Below are 21,586 nucleotides of genomic sequence, written 5' to 3'. Positions count from 1 at the left end.
CTCCTTTTCCTTTCATTGAAAATTATTTTAGCTTATCTCATTTCTCTTAGTTCTCTTTTAACTTTTATCTTTGGACAATCTCTGAATTTGTCTAAGAAAGGCAGATAACCCCATTTTATTTATTTATTTTTTTATACAGCAGATTCTTATTAGTTATCCATTTTATGCACTTTAGTGTATACATGTCAATCCCAATCTCCCAATTCATCCCACCACCACCCCCCTGCCGCTTTCCCCCCTTGGTGTCCATACGTTTGTTCTCTACATCTGTGTCTCTATTTCTGCTCCAGATAACCCCATTTTAAAAATGGTTATTCAGAACCACTGTGATCTTATATTGGCTGAATGGAACAGACCATAAAGGAGGTAGAAGATGATATAGGAGAGAGATTTTATTCAGAAGACCTCTAACTTCCCAGACCTGAACCTATGTAATAACCACGTAGAAATGGACTTCCCTTTTATTCCTAACAGGGATTTCAGGACAGAAGTAGCTATACATAGTCTTCTCTCTTTTGTGAGATTCGTCTCTAATATTCTCCTGCCATAGTGAACTAAGAACTTCAGGACTACTACTAGTCTACTTCACCATCCCGCTGCTAACCAGTTCAATGAAACACAAATTGAAGTAAACATTGTTTTCCTTTTATAATAGAAAAGAGGTGAACCTCAATTTACTTGCCATCCCCCATTTTTATCACTTTTCTTACTACAGTAAGACTCCCACAATAAAGACCTTAAGTCCTTGTGGAGACTCAGCTGACTCTTTGCACTTGGTATTAGTACAGAGTATCAATAAAGAGGTTGCCAGAGAAACCAACCACCCTCCTCCAACATTTACCATTCAAAAACTTTTGAGAGGCATTAGGCAGATCCTCCTAATGGCCAATGCAAATTTGAAGGTCCTTAGAACACCGAAGAAAATGAATACATTTGTATGATCAGTCTAAACTTCACTGAACTATTTTGTTAAGAATCGAGCAGTTGAATCCATACAGACATATTTACAACAGAAGCTTTATATGTTATTTGAATTAAACACGTTTAGAAAAACAAATTCATTTTCATTTATTTTTGTGACTACTGAATAGGGATTTTTAGGATATAAAAAGGGTTTCCCAGGATGGCCTCCAATTTATATTATTATACAAGTAAATAAGGATTCTAAATTTTAACTGTTCAACTTGCAACAACAATCCAGCAGTCAGTCAGGCTGTAAGTCTGGGTCTCCGATACATACAACAATATATATCTAAAGAAGACTCTAACTAGGAATTCCAAAGAAAGAACAGCTGTCCCAAATAGCCTTTTTTTTTTCTATTAATAATTATATCATCAGCATACTAGGGTCATCAGGAACTAAAGACTGAAACAACAATTTGAGGATGTTCCTTAGGACTCTCCTTGGCTAAGAACCAGGAATTTTGACCTTAAAAGGGCAGTAGTATAAGCTGACCAACAGAAAGCCTTCTATTTGAAAGAACTACAATAAACTTAATTAATATACGTTGTTAAAAGTTATATGCTATATCTGCACCTAAATAAGAAGCCTTCCTCCTCAATCCTTTCTACTAATTTATATTTTTCTCTGTCTTCAAATTTCTAGTCAAATAACCCTTTTCCAAAAACTTCTCCTTGGATTAATCCCACCTGGATCCACTCACTGATATCCAAGCATGTATGTTTAAATCAAAATAACTGTATTGTTCCTCACTTACACCTTTTATGTTCATCTTATCTCCTCAATATATTTAGTACTTCCCTTTGTCCTCAACATTAATGCATTTTAATTAATTATGATGCACTAATATAATTTAGGTTAGCAATACAAAAAGGAGCTCAAAGATTAAAAAGTCCATTTTCTCATTTCCAATTCTAATATATAATAAGTACCTACTCTCTGTATTTTAGGCTTTTATGCTAATTTTCTTTTTATTCATTAGACTAAAGTGCTTGAAGCATTCCACCAATGCAACATAGAAAGCCACAGGGAATACACCTTGATATCTGAATAGATAAGAGCTCGAGGTGGCTGGTCTCTATTTGATGCCAAAATTGATATCAGTTTGTAAGATTAAAAAGAATTTCATAATCTTCATTTTACAAGGCAGTTCTAAAAACAATACTGAACTGTAGTCTCTTATGCTTCTTGACTAGATAGCATTTCTAAATGTTAAATCTAAATAGTATGGGGATAATATTGGGGAAAATCTAGCTATCAGTGAAACTCCGGTGCAAATCCAATTCTGCTATTGTATTGATTTAACCTACATTGGAGAAAAGGTCTGTCATTAAGTCATAGGTCAGAGATTACGTGGAAGAAAATGCAGTTCATTATTTTCAAAGAGCAAATTCACAGAAGGCTAACAAAAGGACTAACCTTCTCCATCCTCAGAAAAAGGCAATATTCCAAGTAAGCTTTTTAGGAACACACAGTTTAGCGAGTTTATGCAAAACCAATTAGAAGTGGTGCATGTGGTTTTCTAATGTAAGAAGACATCCAAATCATTACTAAGTGAAAAAGCTACTTTTTTTTTTTTTAATTTAGTGTAGTATAGAAAAAAAGAGAACTACGCACTAATTTTTTGACTGTGGTTATCTCTGAAAGGAGCGTTTGGGAAATGCACTCCAGGCTTTCACCTTTTACTTTTCTCTCTTGTATATAAATTTTTATAGGAAAAAAAAAAAAAGCAGATTTTTTAAAAATTATAAACTTCAGCCTTGATAAGCAGAGCATATAATTTTTTTTTAATTGAAAGACTTTGGTTTTTTAGAGCAGCTTTAGATTCACAGCAAAATTGAGAGGAAGACAGAGATCTCCCATATACTCCCTGCCCCTGCCACATGCATAACCCCTCTATCAATATCCCACACCAGAGAAGTAACACTTGTTAACAATCAATGCACCTACATTAACACATCATTATCACCTGAAGTTCATAGTTTACATTAAGTTTCACTATTGGGGTTGTACATTCTATGGGTTTGGACAAAAGTATCCAGTACCACCGGGTATTTTTACTGCTTTAAACATCCTCTGTGCTCAACCTATTCATCTCCCCTCTACCCCATTCAACCCCTGGCAGCCACCGATCTTTTCATTGTCTCCATAGTTTTGCCTTTTCTAGAAAGCCATATAGTAGGAATCATACCACACATATCCTTTTCAGATTGGCTTTTTTCACTTAGTAATATGCATTTAAGGTTTGTCCATGTCTTTTCATGCTTGAAGGCTCAGCTCATTTCTTTTTAGCACTGAGTAATATTCCATTGTCTGGATGTACTGCTGTTTATTTATTCATTCATCTACTAAAGGATATCTTGGTGCTTCCAACTTTTGGCAATTATTAATAAAGCTGCTATAAACATTCGTGTGCAGGTTTTGTGTGGACATAAGTTTTCAACTCTTTCAGGTAAACACCAACAAACAAATAACCTTTTCAAAAATTCTGGGTCACCCATCAATATCATGAGAATTAAAATGAAAGCATCTAGCACACTGCCTAGCATACAGGAAAAGTTCAATAAATGCTAGCATATTTTTATTCTGCAACGTTTTCTAACGTTACCAAATTATATACTGAGCCAGGCCAGTATACTTTGTAGTTAATGTTTACTCCATGTCCTCCTTTGCTATAAGGTCCCACTTCTTGCTTCTGTCAGTATATCTGTTGGGTTGGCCAAAAAGTTCGTAACATCTTACAGGACAACCCGAATGAACTTTTTGGCCAACCCAATACTTTTAGAAGTACCTTCTCACCTGCTGCTTCACATCTCCTATGAATCTTTCAGCTCCCAGGACATCTTGACTGTGCTTATAAAATGTCTGAAAACAAGTTGCCCAAAGCCTACTTTAACTAAAAAAAATTACCAAATATACAATTATATTCTGACTCATTTTAAAAAATTCTTTCAAACTCTAGTCCTTTCTTTACACTGAATGATGACTCAACAGTCCAAAATGTTTTTTGTTGTGTGATTTCTACCTCCTTTTTCCTGATTCAATTCACCAGTTCTAGGGCTGGGGAGAGAAGATGAGCTTATCATGCAATTATTTGAGTTCTAGCTCACCATCCTCCCAATCCTTTATTAAACAATGGTTATCAGGCTCGTCAAAAAAAAAAAAAAAAAAAAGATAAAGTTACTCGAAACTTGGATGTCTTGAAATCTGCTTGTGTAGCATTTTTAGAAGATCACATACAAATGAGGGATGATTGTCTTCAAAAACAAACAACTATGTCTTTCTAAGACACTGATATTGTTAACTATGGGGTTTCCGCTCAGAGTTGCAACAGAGAAATTTGATTCCAAGTTACAGTGTCCCAGGCAGCTACTGCAGCCTCACATCACTACTGGCATATCCCAACAAACAAACAAAAACAAAACAAAACTGCATGACCACCAATAAACAGATTCAAATACTAACAAGACACCTACATCAAAAGGCAATATTGGGACTTCCCTGGTGGCGCAGTGGATGGGACTCCGTGCTCCCAGTGCAGGGGGCCCGGGTTTGATCCCTGGTCAGGGAACTGGATCCCACACCCATGCTGCAACTAGGAGTTTGCATGCCGCAACTAAGGAGCCTGCTTGCAGCAACTAAGATCCGGCGCAACCAAATAAATAAATATTTTTTTAAAAGGCAATATTATATAATACAGCTTTTAAAAATTCACATTCATTATGTCATTTTACCCTGTGAGGCAACCCTGTAAGGCGGGGGTCCATTTAACACATGAAAAAAGACTAACACTTAAGAGTTTAAATTACTTGCAAAGAACCATACAGCTAATCACAAATGGCAGAATCCAAAACCAAGGACACAGTGATACTGAGAAAGAAATGATTTTGTAAGTCAGCCCTATCTGAATTTAATCCTACAATTTACTACTTGTAAGATTAGAATGGACGCTCCACGACTTTGCTTTGTTCACTGTTGTATCTCCAGTGTCTGGAACAGTGCAAGTATCAATAAATAGCAGGTATCATTAAATACATGGTAAACAACTATCAAAAAAAACACAGCTTCTTTGGATCTCTGTTTCCTCATCTGTAAATAGAAACCGTAAGCCCTTGTCTCATATCTGCTGATATAATGTATATACAAAGCATCTGGTAGTTATTTAAGAATTAACAGACCTGACTACCAGTTTAGTGTTTTCTTCACAAGACCAGCCATCCTCTCACTTTTCCCATAGGCTCCAAAGGAAGCAGCAGAAAACAAATGGCAGCATGATTGGCAGGCAAGCTGGTGGTAATCAGGATGGGGCATGTAAAGAACTAAACTGGTGTGGTTCAGTCAAGTAGTCTGCTGTTCTCTTTACTTCATCTGCAATAGCAATGACAAAGGATCTTCTAGAAGAATCTGTCTTCGGATTGCCAATTTCAAAACAGAAAGTCTTGGTGGGTAGGGAAGCACCTAATCTATACTTGTAAGGTGCAAAAAGAAAAGAAGAAGGGATATCTAAAGGTAAATGAGACAATAAGAATACTGAAGTGAGAAGATCCGGAGTACTCATACTGAAATAATTCAGCCTAAGAATGGGCCCAGGGCTTCCCTGGTGGCGCAGTGGTTGAGAGTCTGCCTGCCAATGCAGGGGACACGGGTTCGAGCCCTGGTCTGGGAAGATCCCACATGCGGCGGAGCAACTAAGCCCGTGTGCCACAACTACTGAGCCTGCGCGTCTGGAGCCTGTGCTCTACAACAAGAGAGGCCGCGATAGTGAGAGGCCCGCGCACCGCGATGAAGAGTGGCCCCCGCTTGCCCCAACTAGAGAAAGCCCTCGCACAGAAACGAAGACCCAACACAGCCAAAAAATAAATAATAAAATAAAATTAAAAAAAAAAAAAAAAAGAATGGGCCCATCCACTTCTCTGTAACATAGCACGTTCTTTCCAGTAAATCTAATCCAGTAATTCTAATGGATGAAGAAGTCTTTAGGACCACTGCTAAATTCTGCCAACATAGATAGAAACAAAAGGTAGATGTGATTGACAAGTAGCACAAAAGTTAAAAGCAAAGGGAGACCGCTTGCTGTGGCTGGAGAGGGCCCTCACGCAGAAACGAAGACCCAACACAGCCATAAATAAATAAATAAATAAATAAATAATAAAAGATCACCAGAGATATTAGCTTCATTTAAAAAAAAAAAATTAAAAAAAAAAAAAAAAAAAAAAGCAAAGGGAGATGGTACTGCAAATGGTACCATAAAGAATGTGAAAAGACAACTCACAGAATGGGAGCAAATATCTGCAAATCATATATCTGCCAAGGGACTTATACCCCAAATCACAAAGAACTCTTACAACTCGGTAATAAAAAGATAAATAACCCAATTTAAAGATGAGTAAAGGACCAGAGAAGACATTTCTCCAAAGAAGATACACAAATGATCAGTAAGTACATAAAATGATGCTCAACGTTATTAGTCACTAGGGAAATGCAAATCAAAACTACAATGAGATACCACTTCACACCCACTAGGATGGCAAAATAAAAAAGACAGACAATAATAAATTGTCCATACATATGGCTTGGTGAGGATGTGGACAAACTGGAACTCTCATACATTGCTAGTAGGAATGTAAAATGATGCAACTGCTTTGGAAAAGTTTGGAGATTCCTCAAATGCTAAACATAGTTACCAAATGACTTAGCAATTCTACTTCTAGGTATATACCCAAGAGAACTGTAAACATATGTTCACACAAAAACTTGTACAGGAATGTTTGTAACAGCATTATTTATAATTGTCCAAAAGTGGAAGCTCAAATATCTATTAACTGACAAATGGATAAACAAAATGTGATAGAGCCATACAGTAGAATTTGTTTCTCAATAAAAAGAAATGAAATACTGATACATGCTACAACTCCGATGAACCTTGAAAACATTATAGTTAAGTGAAAGAAACCAAACACAGAAGGGTACATACTTTATGATTCCACATATATGAAATGTCCAGAATAGGCAAATCCACAGAGACAGAAAACAGATTAGCGGTTGCCAGGGGCTGAGGGGAGAGTGCAGTGGGGAGGGCCTGCTAACTGGTACAGGACTTACTGGGGTTATGAAAATATTTTGGAATTAGTGGAAATCATCACATAACTAAAACCCACTGAACTGTACACTTTAAATGGGCGAATTTTACAGTGTGTCAATCATATCTCAATAAAGCACATTTAACTTAAAAAGCAGAGGGAGATGTATGTCCTGTGGAAGGAAATTCTTGTAACGTCACATTCTAACTTTCAAAGAGTGGAAAGTGGGAGTAGGAGCACAGACATCTCATACTGTGGATCCTATGGATCCCATGAAGATAGTAAGTGCCTGCTATTTCTCAGCCACTGGGAGAAATCCACTGAATTCTCTAAATAAGCTTTGTAAGGATAAGCCTCAAGCCACAGTCAGATACAAAGGCCACAGGAGCCTGCAGATGAAAGTCAACAGGGATACTGAGGAAACTCAACCTGGAGCTTCTCTCATCACTGAAGCTGGATTTGCCCTAGTTGACCCCCTGAGGACGCCAGAACCTTATCACTAGCATCATCACCTCAAAACTGAACTGAATCCCAAAGTTACACAAGCAGATGTGAAGCCAGAAGGGACACATGTTCCTTGGGGTCTAGAGCACTTTCCAAATGAAAAGCATCATGCCAAGTCCTCTCCTCGTATCAGTGTAATAGAATAAGAGTTTACAAGCATGACAGAGAACCAAAAAAATCAAAATGGAAAAAGATGGACTCTTTTTACTTGTCATTTATTGAATACTTGCTGTGTGCATGGAACATCACATACAGCATCTCAATCTTCACAATAATTCTACTACATACACAAAGAAGAGATAAGTGATGTTAAATAACTTCCCCAAAAGTTACACAAGTAGTACGCAGATGGGAGAGGTACAATTCCAACCAAAGGAAATCTAGTCAAGTTTATATATTAAAGTTATTTTAACTGAAATTTAAGTTAAAAAGGTGGAAGGATAAAGGTGTATGCAGGAACTAGTATCGAAAGTTGCAGAAATCTCAAGTCAGGCTTGAAGCTTAATTATAGTATAAAATAATAGAAAACCTAGCCAATAATAGAAGAAAAATACTAACTTCCATATAACCCTCTTGGGTCAACAGGAGCATTATTCCCCTAGTAAAATGTCACTATATTCTACTTATATAGCAATTCAAAAAGGTGCACCCCACACACACACACTCATTTTAGTCTCACAATAAGCTGAAAGGATGTCATTGTCCTACAAGGTCAGTCTGACTCCAAAGCCTAAACCCTTCACTACCACACAATTCTGCTTCCCATAAAACTAAAAAACTTTTCTTAAACTATAAACAAACATCAAAGATAAAGGTATTCTATTAAAACCAAGTGTTGAATGTGTATTTATTGAAGTTTTATCCATTATTCCTTAATTCTATCATTATTCTTCACACATATTTTTAAGTCCTTTTTACATTTACCACACATTTAAGAAAAACCAAAAAATGAAACAAAAATATTTGCAACAAAGTGACAAAGAGTTTAATATGCCTAGTATTTAACAAAGACCTTTCATAAGTCTACTGATGACAAAAAAGCCAAAAGAAAAATGAGCAAAGGACCTGAAAAGCAAATAAACACTGAGATATCATCAGATTTGGCAAAGATGAAAAGACTAAAATAACCAGTGTTAGTGTGAGTGTAGGAAACCCAGGCCTAGTCTCTATGGCACTCTGGACCTGGATGCTCCTGAATTACCTCATTCATTCGTTTATTTTAATACCCGGCAAGTTGACATGTTTTGTCTCTCCCTTCACTGAACTCTTTAAGGACATCTTAATCCTTGTTATATCCCTAGTAACTAGTGTCTAGCCTCTAAGTGACACTCATGAATCACCTAAGCAACATGTCTGTGAAAGGCAAAATCAGAGCAATCAGAAATATCTGGGTCTGAGATGAGAGCAAAGATGGCTAGACTCTGATAGTATTACTTTTTGAGGCCTCTGCATCTTACCATCTACCCAGCTGCTGAAGGCAAAAAAGTCAATGAGCCATCCAAGATTTCTCCTTTCCCGCACAAAGATTAAGAATGGCCAGTATGTACCATGAAAATTAAGCCTTAAAAATTTTTCAGAAAAGTACCAATTTCTTATACTTTACAATTTAAAAGCTTCATAAGCCAGAAGAAGTGTGTTTTCTTTTTTCTTTTTGAGGTTCCCATTGAATCCACTATAGGATTCTTTTCTGAAAATTAATTAATTAATTTTATTTTTGGCTGCGTTGAGTCTTCATTGCTGCACGCGGGCTTTCTCTAGCTGCAGCGAGCGGGGGCTATTCTTCGTTGCAGTGCGCGGGCTTCCCACTGCAGTGGCTTCCCTTGTTGCGGAGCACAGGCTCTAAGCGCATGGGCTTCAGTAGTTGTGGCAAGAGGGCTCAGTAGTTGTGGCTCACCAGCTCTAGAGTGCAGGCTCAGTAGTTGTGGCGCACAGGCTTAGTTGCTCCGCAGCATGTTGGATCTTCCCGGACCAGGGATCCAACCCATGTCCCCTGCATTGGTAGGAGGGTTCTTAACCTCTGTGCCACCAAGGAAGTCCCAAGAAGTATGTTTCTAATGAATAATCAATAAAATTGTGACTCTCAGATTTCCCATTTCTACAATGTACCCTAGTTTACTACTGTCATTAAAGCTACAACTATCTGAAGCCCATTTTTAAGGTACAACCAAAAAAAGCTATACAAAAAACACTGAACAACTATATTTCTAGATGTAAGCAATATTTAACCTAATGTTAAAGGTTAACGTATCCCAATGATTTTTAAGTTAGAAAACACTTGTGGCATAAGTCAAATAAAACAATGACTATAAGGAGAAAAAAAATTGTCCTGGTCCCCAAACAGGCCCTATTATTCCTTTTGGTGATACAGATTGGTATGTTCTCGGTGGGATTACTGGTGACATATCAATCTTTCCTCTTGAAAATAAAGATTTTTTTTCCCAAAAGTCATGAGACAAATGAAAAATCCTTCAATTTTTACCATTTGTTGCTTTTACAATTAAAAAAAGAACTTCTTCAACTCTTCACCAAAATCAAATCCAAGCGAATTCAGATCTTAATATAAACACCTCCTGGCTTTTTAAGATTCATGCAGAGTAGCATTTAATAACTAAAATGGATTATATTAAAGACATTATTCTGAAATTACATAAAAACTCATGATGATTCTCCAAAATAAGATAATAAAGAACATAATTATTGACATATAATTAAGAACATATATAGTGGGGCTTCCCTGGTGGCGCAGTGGTTGAGAATCTGCCTGCCAATGCAGGGGACACGGGTTTGAGCCCTGGTCTGGGAGGATCCCACGTGCCACGGAGCAACTAGGCCCGTGAGCCACAACTACTGAGCCTGCACATCTGGAGCCTGTGCTCCGCAACAAGAGAGGCCGCAATAGTGAGGGCCCCGCACACTGCAGTGAAGAGTGGCCCCCACTTGCCGCAACTAGAGAAAGCCCTCGCACAGAAACGAAGACCCAACACAGCCAAAAATAAATTTAAAAAAAAGAACATATATAGTAAGTTTTGACTGCTAAAGTTTAAAATTCAAAAAGAGGGACTTCCCTGGTGGTCCAGTGGTTAAGAATCAGCCTTCCAATGCAGGGGACGTGGGTTCGATACCTGGTCTGGAAACTAAGATCCCACATGCTGCGGGGCAACTAAGCCTGTGTGCCACAACTACTGAGCCCGCGCACCGCAAAGAAGAGCCCATGCGCCACAACGAAAGATCCCACATGCTGCAACTAAGACCCAATGCAGCCAAATAAATAAATAAATAAATAAATAAATATTTAAAAAATAAAATTCAAAAAGAAAAAAATTTTCATTCAGGCTAACAAAGGGGAAAAAGTATCCCAAAATAGTCACTGCCTCAAAAGTCAGGAGGCTATAAAAAGTTTTAATGCAAATAAGGATTACTGTAATAAATATCAGTGACTAGCCAATCATAAATGCTTAAGATTTCAGGAAAGCAATGATACTTTTTAATTTAGTGCCATAGATAAACTCAATTTAACTTTGCAATATGAAAACCCCACTTTTTTCTTGAAGACCTGGGTAAAAGAGAAGAGAACTTAGTAGAGTATATAAAATTCAGTTTTCATCTTATCAAAGAACTACTAAAACCCAGCAAGAAATACAGGCATATTTAAACTAATAGGTAACGTAATGAGAACACAGTAGGTATCTTTAAGATTTTTTACTCTTAAATAAAGGTGAAACTTCGATATAATAGAACATACAGTAAATAAAAAAGAGAAGGAAGGTGGTTTATATAAAGTAATGGACTAATCTTCAAGATATGTTGAGTGAAAAAAGGTATAAACTACAGTATGTTACCTTTCGCGTTGAAAGGAGCAGGAGATTGTGTGTGTGTGTGTGTGTGTGCACGCGCGCATATGTACATGTTTTTGGTGGTCTCTATAAAAATTAGCTTTGGAAAAATACATAAGAAACTGTTAACACAAGGGCTATCTTGGGGAAGGGTAACATGGTAGGTGGAAAATAGTAAAAGGTAAGCTTTTCCTCAGTTCATCCCTGTGTGTACTTTGAATTTGATCAATGTGAATGTATGTATAACAAAAGAAAAAATTAAAAGTACTTTACCTTGCACCATTGTTCCTAATGACTTCCACAGTTTCTTCAACAAAATATCGATCCTTGACATACGCAAAAATATCATCACAAATTTCATGTAAGCGTGAACGATGGGTAAGGTTGGTCAAGTATAAAACTGGAATAATTAGTGGTTCTGGAAAACTCTGAAGATTCTGTCTTGCTTTTTTTTCTGACTCAAGTGCTTCCTGATAGGTCAGTCCAGGTCTACCCGTCACAGCACAACTCCACACCAGACTGTTGCACAGAATGGTTCGTTCAAAAAAGTCACTGATGAAAAAACAAAAACAAAAAACCATTACCTATCATTTCACAAATTTTACATTAAAAGCTGATAAAGGATTGTTCCTTTATTGCAAAATTTTACACAGAATCATAGAACTCAAACAAAAGTTTAGTAACTGGTCAACTTACACATTAATATTACAAACGTAAGAAAAAGTATATTTAAACTAGACATTTATATTTTGCAATTTACAGGTACATTCAGCCAAAATTGGACTTTGATTTCTATCAGTTTTGAAACTGAAGTGAAACAAAATAAACTCAACCTTTCTTTTTTCCTTCTAATTTTTAAGCTTTTTGTTCCAAAGCAGTCAAAACATTGTCAATTCAAGCACTTAACTATGAATTTTGAAAGGCTTTAACATAATAGTGAAAAACTGGGACATCTAAGCATCAAACAATAAGAGAAAAGTTAAATAAATTATAGTACTTCATATAATGAAAAATCACAGTCATGAAACAGAAGGAGAGTTCTTAAATAATGTAAACAGGGAAAACAACTTTCCAGTCTGCTTCCCTCCTATATTTTTTCAGAGTAAAAGCTTATCCAAACAATATATATAATACGGTCCCACCTGTGTTAAAATTAAAAAAGAGAAAGGAAGAAAAAGAAAGGGTAGAAGGAAGGAAGGAAGGAAAGTAGAGAAAGATAACTTAAGGAAGCGTAAAATATTCCTGGAATGTTATACAAAAAATCAAGGTAACAGCTACAGAATGGGGATGGGACTTAGGGACCATTCTACCCAGTGCTTTTCTGCACTGTTGGGATTTCTTACTATAAGCCCTAATTTCTTTTCCAAAACTCTATTCAGTTATTTTTAAAATGCGAGAGACCTACTATATGGAAAGATTTCTAAGGTATATTAAAGAGAAAAAAAATCACTGAATGACATAATTCCATATGCATTAATTATAATAATAGCAAAAATGTGCAAATGTTCGTATTTATACAAATACCATAAACAGATGTTCCCTATGGAGAAAGGGAGGGACTGGGAAGGAAGAAAGAGGAAAATTTGTTATTCTAAATATTTCCATATTGTTTGAATTTTTATAATGAGCATGTATTCATATTGTTTTTATAATAAAAATATTTTTTAAACAGAAAAGGTTAGACATATGCAAAAAGATTAACAGTAGTTGCCTCTAAGTGGTTAAGATATGGGTAAATATTTTGCCTGCCTCTATATTTCAGTCTACTTTTCAACAGTTATATGTAACCAACATAATTCACTATTCTCTTTTTCTCCTTCCTGAAATTCCCCTTTCCTTCTCATCGTTCTAAAAATTATTAAAACTGTTACATGTTTATTTCCTTGTTAGTATATCTGTACAGGTTACCCCTGTAGTAGTCTGATGTCCAAAGAAGATTTGGAGTAATTCCATTAAGATAGTTTCATTTGCAAATTTGTCTGTAGATTCTACGAGAACAACAAAAACTGAAATCTATGGAAGTAAAGAGAAACTAATCATACCTTAACATAAATGAGATCTAAAGAGATAATATACATATGCCAACTTACATGACTAATTCAGTACAAGGGAAATCCTTTTGAAGTATGTACCCTTTAGTAATGGAGATAATGGGTGTATATCATTAAAATACAAAGTAAAAAGTGATTATCTTTACAAAACAGAGGCAGATATCCTTCGGGAATTCAGAGGAAGGGAAGGAGGAGAGGCAGGCACAAAATATCAAGAAAAGTACCACATTTAAAAATTTTTAAAGAAATACTAATGAAATTAATATATTTTATTTAACCCAATATATTCCAAAATAGTTCAATATGTAATCAATATTGAAATAGTTTACTTTTTTTTTTTTTTTGGTACCAAGTCTTCAAAATCCAGTATGTATTTTACATTTACTGCACATCTTAATTCTGACTAGTCACATTTCAAGTTCTTAATGACCAATGGCTCCTGCATTGGACAGCACAGCTCTAGCCATAGCAGGTGGGTATTTGATAGCCTGGGGTATTTGGTGCCATGGCAGGCAGACAGACTTTAGACTGAGCTGCAGTAAACACTATTTAGATTTGTTACCATTGTTCAAAATACCAAGGAGAAGAATGGTACAAGTGCCACAAACCTCCACTAAACATGTGGATAGACAGTAACCAGAGACAGTACAGCTACCCTTATTCACCCAGGTTCCCATAGCCTCCTGCAAAGTGTTTGTTCTGTATGCTTCCTTTGTGTCTATCTACCCTACAAAGGTCTTACATTATAGCCCTGCTGTGCACAAAGATCCACCCTCAGGAGGAGGGAGGCAGGACACACTACCACAGCGGCCATTTTTTAAAATTAATTTTTATTGGAATTTTCTTTCACAGTGGTCATTTTAAAGCCCAAGGCTACTTCTCCCTATTCATCACTCCCTATTCATCATGGCACCATCTCTAACATTATATACCTTCACTTACTTCCACTTCTATATTCTGCTCTTCACCCATTCATCATACACATTCAAATGTGTAGGATTCTGTTAATAATGCTGAACTCTAGGGGATAGGTTACAGTGCCTCTTCAATTTCAATATTATAAGAATATAAATAACGAAAATTTTACAAGAAGCACACTTTTATTATTGTAAAACTTAATAAAATACAAAGTACTATTTTACATCAGTTTAGACTAATACAGGTATGTCTCCAATTTATTGCTACATTCCTTCAACAATCCTCTTTACTAGAGATGGGCGTACTACTGGCCCGGAGGTCAAATCCAGACTTCCACCTGTTTTTCGAGTTTTATTGGAACACAGCCACACCCACATCTTTAGGTATTGCCTATGACTGCCTCCTCACTACATCTGTAGAGTTGGGTCGGTGCAGCACACATCTAATGGCCTGAAAAGCCTAAAATATTGACAATCTGGCCCTTTAAGAACAAGTTTGATGACCTCTGCCCTTTGCCATTATTTCTTAAGGAAAAATTGCTTCTGAGTTACCAGGTCAAGTACTGGTAAGAACACACTTCTAAAATAAAGTCAACAAATTAAGGAACAAAGGGCAACATACTGTTAACTTGCTGGGTATTTGGAAAACTAAAAACCTAAGAGAAGAAGATTAAGAATGAAGTGACATAAAAACCAGAAACCAAATACAATTCAGAAAAGATAAATGCAAAGCATACTCTATTTACTTAATGGCCCAAAATGTATTAACTAGAGGTAAAACAAGGTAAGAAAGATACAGCCCAATACTGCAGAAGAGATCTAAGGGACATAAGCAAACTCCTCTGTCTACAAAATAATTAGTAACTGAGAAATGCAGCCATAGGTTAAAAACTAACACAATTCCTGACTAAAACAGCATATGGTAATGCAAGAGAAGGGAAGTATGGTTTATAAGCTTAGAAAAGTAGTAATTGCTAAAAGACAGCATGGGTTGTTCTAACAATTTCCTTCACTGAAGGGGTTACAAGAGCAGGAGATTAGGTGATCATGGGCATGGCAGACTACACATGCCTTATAGGGAGAAATAACTGCTAGATGAAAATTACATTTATTACATTTATTCATAAATGGTGAGGGGGAAAGTTCAATTATAAAGCTTAGTTTAAAAAAACATTTTACTATTACTTTGCACTTTACTTAGTGCTGCCTCAGACAAACTTAGACAGTGACATACAAGGCAGGCTCTTAAAATCTGCAGGTGACATTAAGGTGAGGAATAGCAATACAGATTTTTAAAATCTGGACACTGAAGCCTTAAGTAGAAATCAACAAAGGTGAAACATAGCTCCATCTTTCAGGACCCAACTCAGACGTTATCTCCTATCTGAGGGCTTCCTCAATTCCCCAGCAGTTATCAGTTCCATTTTCTATGTTTCCATTACACTGGCTCCTCAGCACATATGTGATTTATGCCGCTGTGTTATAGACATACATTCACTTCTCACTAGAGGGGGACAAATTATCTCAGCATCTCCAAAGACTTTCCAAAGTACAGTGTCAAGAATAAGCAAATATATTCTCATTGGCAGTCCACATTTACTTTTATGTGTATCTAAAAAGAGAAAGTACACATGTGAATGGGAAGAAGAAAGGAAAGAATCTGAATCTCAGCTTTGTCACTTGTACAATATGACTTGGGTAATTTATACAAACTTCACTGAACCTGGTTCCCCTTCTGTAAAATGGGGACAATGTGTTCCATAAACAGTTAATATGAAAATTAAATAATACAGTATGCCCAACATACTATATGTGCACTCAATAAACATATCAATTCTTACTGTTTAGGTACCCTATTCGCAGAGAGATCCTAGAAGAATACACAGAAGAATAACCTGTATGATAGAGCAACAATGTCAGAAGAACACATATAAGACCTGAGAATCTTTGAAGAGAAAGTTTGGCATTGGGAAGGAGGGTAGGAAAAGGAATTAACTGTAGATGGATTATCAGTGAACATCCAAAATCCAATCTGGATGACCCAAGTATAAAATCTTATCAGTTGCATAGTGGTAGACTATTTGCAAAGAGGGTTGAAGGTGTGCAGGCTCCTAAGAAATGACTTTCATACTCTTCTCACAAGAGGTAGAGTCTATTTCACCACCCCTTGAATCTGGGCTGGACCTGAGACTGGCTTTGACCAACAAAATACAGAAATGACATTGACAGATGTCTACTCTCACCCTCCTGGAACCCTGAGACCAAGGTCTCAGGAAGAAGAAGCCCAAGTTAGCTTTCTGAGGATGAAAGACCACATGGTGAGAAATGCCATCCCAGTATATTAAATTATCACATAGCACACTTTAAATATCTTACAATTCTATTTGTCAATTATACCTGAATGAAGCTGGAAAACACACACACACAAAGAAAAGCCATCCCAGCTGAGGTCCCTGATATATGACTGAGGCCACCTCTTACTCCATCTAGCCTCAGCCAAGCCTGACTTCATCTGACTTCACCTAAATGAAAGAGCACAGAGAGACGAGCAGAAACCACAATGGCAACCCAAAGAATAGTGGGCAAACAAAATGCATGGCTGTCTGAGCCACTAAGTTTTAGAGTGGCGTGTTATAGATAACTGATAGATATATTCCGTCTGCAGAAAAGAAAAATGGTAGCCTGCTAAGCAGATAAAAGGTTAAAACGCAAAAAAAAAAAAAAGTATTTAGGAATCTCTGTTATACCATCCACAGAAAAAGGACTCATAGACCCAAATACCTGGGCCATGTGGCAGACTTATTCCTAAAGAGGAGCTGAACATCTAATTTGAAGACGCTAGCTATTAAGATTATCCTACTCTCCTTGAAAACCCTATTCTCATGAAAGGGCCTTCTGATAATAACTAGATTTCATACATAGCTGATTATCAGTTTGGGGACTGGTCTATGTGAAGGGCATTTTTCCCTACTATAAATTAATGGCATTCTGGTTTTTACATATAGTATCTAGAATTTAATCACTTGGGAGTGTAGTAAAAAAAGTCAAATGTCTGAGCAGACTGTAGATAATGGTACCTACACAAAGATCTAGGCAGCCAGCTTGAATTCCAAGCAATGCCCCTATGTTTTTGGTGCATACTTATGCAAACTTTAACAAATATTAGGAAGAATACTCTATAATGAGCACTACGTGATGGTAAATATGAACACAAACTCTAGAGTCTTAGGTATGTGAGTGAGAACTCTAGTGTCACCAATTGCTAGATAGGTAGTTTTTGAACTGATCTTGGACTTACTCTTCCTTCCTCAATCCCAACCTCCTCATCTGTAAAAAGAGGACAGTTGAAAGGACTGAATTAACAAGTGAGGAGCTGATGAACAATGAAAACAGGATGCTTTATAAATTAGTCAAACACTTTTCACTGGACAGCCAGGTTGAAACATAAGCTGGTCTGTCAGCGATGTTGTGGAAGAGACTCCTACACTGTATATGAAAAGTGTGATTCACTCACAGATGGGAAATACATTCCAATTCCAAGAGTCTAAATGCCTAAAAAAAGAAGTCATTTTATTAAGGAGATTAAAGTCACTAGGTAATACAAACCATTTTCCTAGCCCACAAATCTAGAATTTCTGGTATTCAGACTTGACTGCTCCTTATTTGAACAATCCACAGACAAAAAAAGAAAAAAAAATTTTTTAAACAAAATTGTTGTCTGCTAACTAAATTACAGAATAAATTTTTATTTCCTTTAAAAGATTAAACTATGCACTTTATTCTGTTCTCTTTATCTACGAGCTTCGTTTTTCTTATATTTTTTCCCCTAGGTTCCATATATAAGTGAGATCATATGGTATTTGCTTTTCTCTGTCCAACATTTCACTTAGCATAATGCCCTTGAGGTCCATAGGTATTGCTGTAAATGGCAAGATTTCATTCTTTTTTAAGACTGAATAATATTCCATTGTGTATATGTACCACATTTTCTTCACCCATTTATCCATCAACGGACACTTAGGTTGTTTCCACATCTTGGCTATTATAAATAATGCTGCAATGAACATGGGGGTGCATATATCTTTTCGAATTAGTGTTTTCATTTTCTTTGGATAAATACCCAGAAATAGAATTGCTGGATCAATATGGCAGTTCTGTTTGTAATTTTTTGAGGAACCCCCATACTATTTCCCATAATGGCTGCACCAATTTATATTCTTATCAATAGCGCATGAGGGTTTGTTTTTCTCCACATCCTCCCCAATACTTGTTATTTCTAGTCTTTTTGATAACAGCCATTCTAACATGTGTGAAGTGATATCTCATTATGGCTTTGATTTGCCTTTCCTTGATGATTAATGATGTATAGCACCTGTTGGCTCTCTGAATATCTTCTCTGGAAAAATATCTGTTCAGATCTTCTGTCCATTTTTAAATCAAGTTTTTTTTTTTTTTTGCTATTGAGTTATATGAGCTCTTTATGTATTTTGAGTATTAGTCCCTTGTCAGATATAAGATTTACAAATATTTTCTTCCATTTCGTAGGCTACCTTTTCATTTTGTTAATGGTTTCCTTTGCTGTGAAGAAACTTTTTAGTTTGACGTAGTCCCACCCACTAGTTTATTTTTGCTTTTATTGCTTTTGGTGTCAAATTAAAAAAAAAATCATTGCCAAGACGTATGTCAAGGAGCTTACCACCTATGTTTTCTTCTAGGAGTTTTATGGTTTCAGGTCTTATGTTCAAGTCTTTAATCCATTTGGAGTTAATTTTTGTGTACGGTGTAAGACAGTGGCCCAGTTTCATTCTTTTGCACTTTATGCATTCACCTACAGTTAATGTGCTATTTTTAATAAGTCTTCTTTATTTATGGAAAGCAGGTCAAACAAGAGCTAGCAATTAGTTAAAGAGCATATAGTTAAAAAAAACAAAAACAAAATGAAGGAGTTTGAACTGTATAATCACCAAATAACCATCTTTGTCATAGTCCCTGTCTCAAAGAATTCAGGGTCTAGGAAAAGAGAAAATGTGATGCAACAAATACATTGTATTACCATGCAATAACTGCAGATGTTACACTAGATAAAATGGAGGGTGACCGTTGCTGCTAGAAGGACAAAGGAGGAAGTGTTAGGCTATAATATCAGGTAAGACACACAAAACACTATTTAGCAATTAAAAGGTCACTGGCAACCTGTAGTAACCAGAGTTAGAGGCAGTTACTTTGCATTATGCTGGGAAGTGAAAAAGGTGCGGAGGTGTAGTAAAACTCTTTTGAGACTGATTAGAGAAAGTTATATTCAAGAAATCAAAAACATGAGCAAATAGGTGAGCATAGTGATCTTCAGACAAATACAAAAGAAAAATATTCAAAATAATGTACTTAAAGGATAATCTTCAAACAAATTCACATAAACCAATTTGTGATTCAACGAATTAGTGAAAACAGATGTTTCCTTCATAGTTTCTCCAGACTTGTGGCAAGGGTCAGATTACCATCATCTGCAGACCACCATATAGCATCCACCATGAATGTATTTTTAGAAAGATCTCTTTGTAATCATCTAAGAGAAAGTAATCCAAATTTTAACACAATTAAATGGCAGTCTTCTTCCAGTTTTATGCCAATTCCAAGTCATAAACGTTAATAGCTAAGAACATCAGTAGTTCTGCTTTGGTCAGGGTAAATGATTAAATATCTTTGCTCCCAAACCAATCACCTCTCCTAAACTGCTTGTAATTTCCAAAAACCCAAACGCTTCAGCACAGAGCAAAGAGAAAACAAAACATTTAAATTTTAATGTCATAAGACTACAGGGGACACAGTTCCTTAACATTAATGGAAGGTAGGTTTGGAATACCAAAAATCTCTTCCTTTATCATCAAGAACCTAAGTATCTGAAAAGTGTTCAAATTCAAAGAGGCTAGGGGCCATATTTATGCTCCCTTCTAAAGTGAGAGGAGTGTCTCAAAAAGATAAGACTGCTTACATAAAAGCAGAAAAGTTTAAATTTAAGCCCATTTCCTATCTTGTTGGCACTTTTAAATACAACTTCTTGAAAAAATTCAGAATTACCAAGGATTTTAACCTAAATCTTCTTTAAAAATAAGACATCATCCTTGTCAAGTTACTTAATCCAAATTCACTTAGGTAGTTATAAGACTGAACTCTGAGTAACAAAACAAGTCTGTACAGGAGCAGAGTAAGATGTGCACTCCTATTTAAAAGTACTGTCTGCTGAAAAACTTCTCTAGATATGACATGTTTACGTGTAACTCCTTCTGTGGAGCCGAAGAAAAAAGAAGGCTTGCTTAAAATAAAAGCTCAAAGGAACTGTCCTTTCTAACTTCACTAGTCATTTCTCAGACAGGTGCAGAGTTTGCTTAACGCCCTCCCTCCAGCAAGCCCCCACTCAGAAAAGGTGCCTCCTACACCCAATTTATTTGGTTGCTATAACACTTGGTTTCTAAGCCACAAAGGGACTCCTTCTGAGTGGAGAGGATAAAGCGTAAGAAAAAGGGAGGATCAGGCTGTTTCAGCGATTGATCAATTCAGGTTCTCACTTGGAGATCCTGTTTACACACAGAGCTCTAAAACGCCCCGTTATTTGGTGTCACGGGACAAGGGGATCTCTCGGGATAAACCAGGCAAGGGACTAAAAATTGAGGGGTTGAAACTACACAGGCAGCAGCTCCGGATTCTTGTCAAAACAAAAGCGAGTGGCACATGTCAGGCGGCCCCGAGCGCAGGGGGATAAAGAGGAGGCTGGCTGGGGTTGGAGTTGAACTTGTCTTAGCCCCCTCCCCCAACTCCCACCGCCGCGCTCCGGGCTACGCAAAAGTGAAAACGAGGGGGCGCCCAGGGCCCTGCTCTCTCCCCCTCCTTTTCCCCCGCCCAGTCCCGACTTCTTCCTCACCCGGTCTCCCGGGGGCGGAGACGCCGAGTTCCCCAGGGCCAGGAGTTAGTCACCGAGAAGAGGCGGTGACAGAGCGCACGGCTCGCTTCGCACACTCCGAGGCCTAGCCGCACCGGACCAGAGGCGGCCGGCGGAGGCTCTAGCGTCCCGGGCTTGCCGAAGAGCCCCCTCCCCGGAGTCTCAACTCCGCTCCCACCCCACCCCCGCCCCTACCCCGGGCAGCTCCAACGTCAGGCTCCACTCCCGACCGAGGAAACGACGCCCAGCCCGGCCGTTTCCTGCCCCCGGGGGCAGGGATTCCCTCCCCGGACCGGGGGACCGCGA

At 37.2% G+C, this 21,586-nt stretch overlaps 1 protein-coding gene across 7 annotated transcripts in view; it reads right to left on the bottom strand.

The window, feature by feature from the left end:
- The window catches only part of BAZ1A (bromodomain adjacent to zinc finger domain 1A), a 93,562-nt gene that overhangs the window by 69,270 nt on the left and 2,706 nt on the right, over window positions 1–21,586 (bottom strand). For all 7 annotated transcript variants that reach the window (XM_082384058.1, XM_082384055.1, XM_082384059.1 and 4 more), the window contains exon 3: window positions 11,652–11,930. In XM_082384058.1, the coding sequence (XP_082240184.1) occupies window positions 11,652–11,930 (279 nt within the window). The remainder of the gene's footprint in view (window positions 1–11,651; window positions 11,931–21,586) is intronic.

The sequence above is a fragment of the Balaenoptera borealis genome, assembly GCF_965194805.1.
Source record: "Balaenoptera borealis genome assembly, chromosome: 3".
NCBI lineage: Eukaryota > Metazoa > Chordata > Mammalia > Artiodactyla > Balaenopteridae > Balaenoptera > Balaenoptera borealis.
The sequence above is the reverse complement of the archived record's forward strand: the minus strand, read 5'-3'. Positions and strand labels throughout refer to the sequence as shown.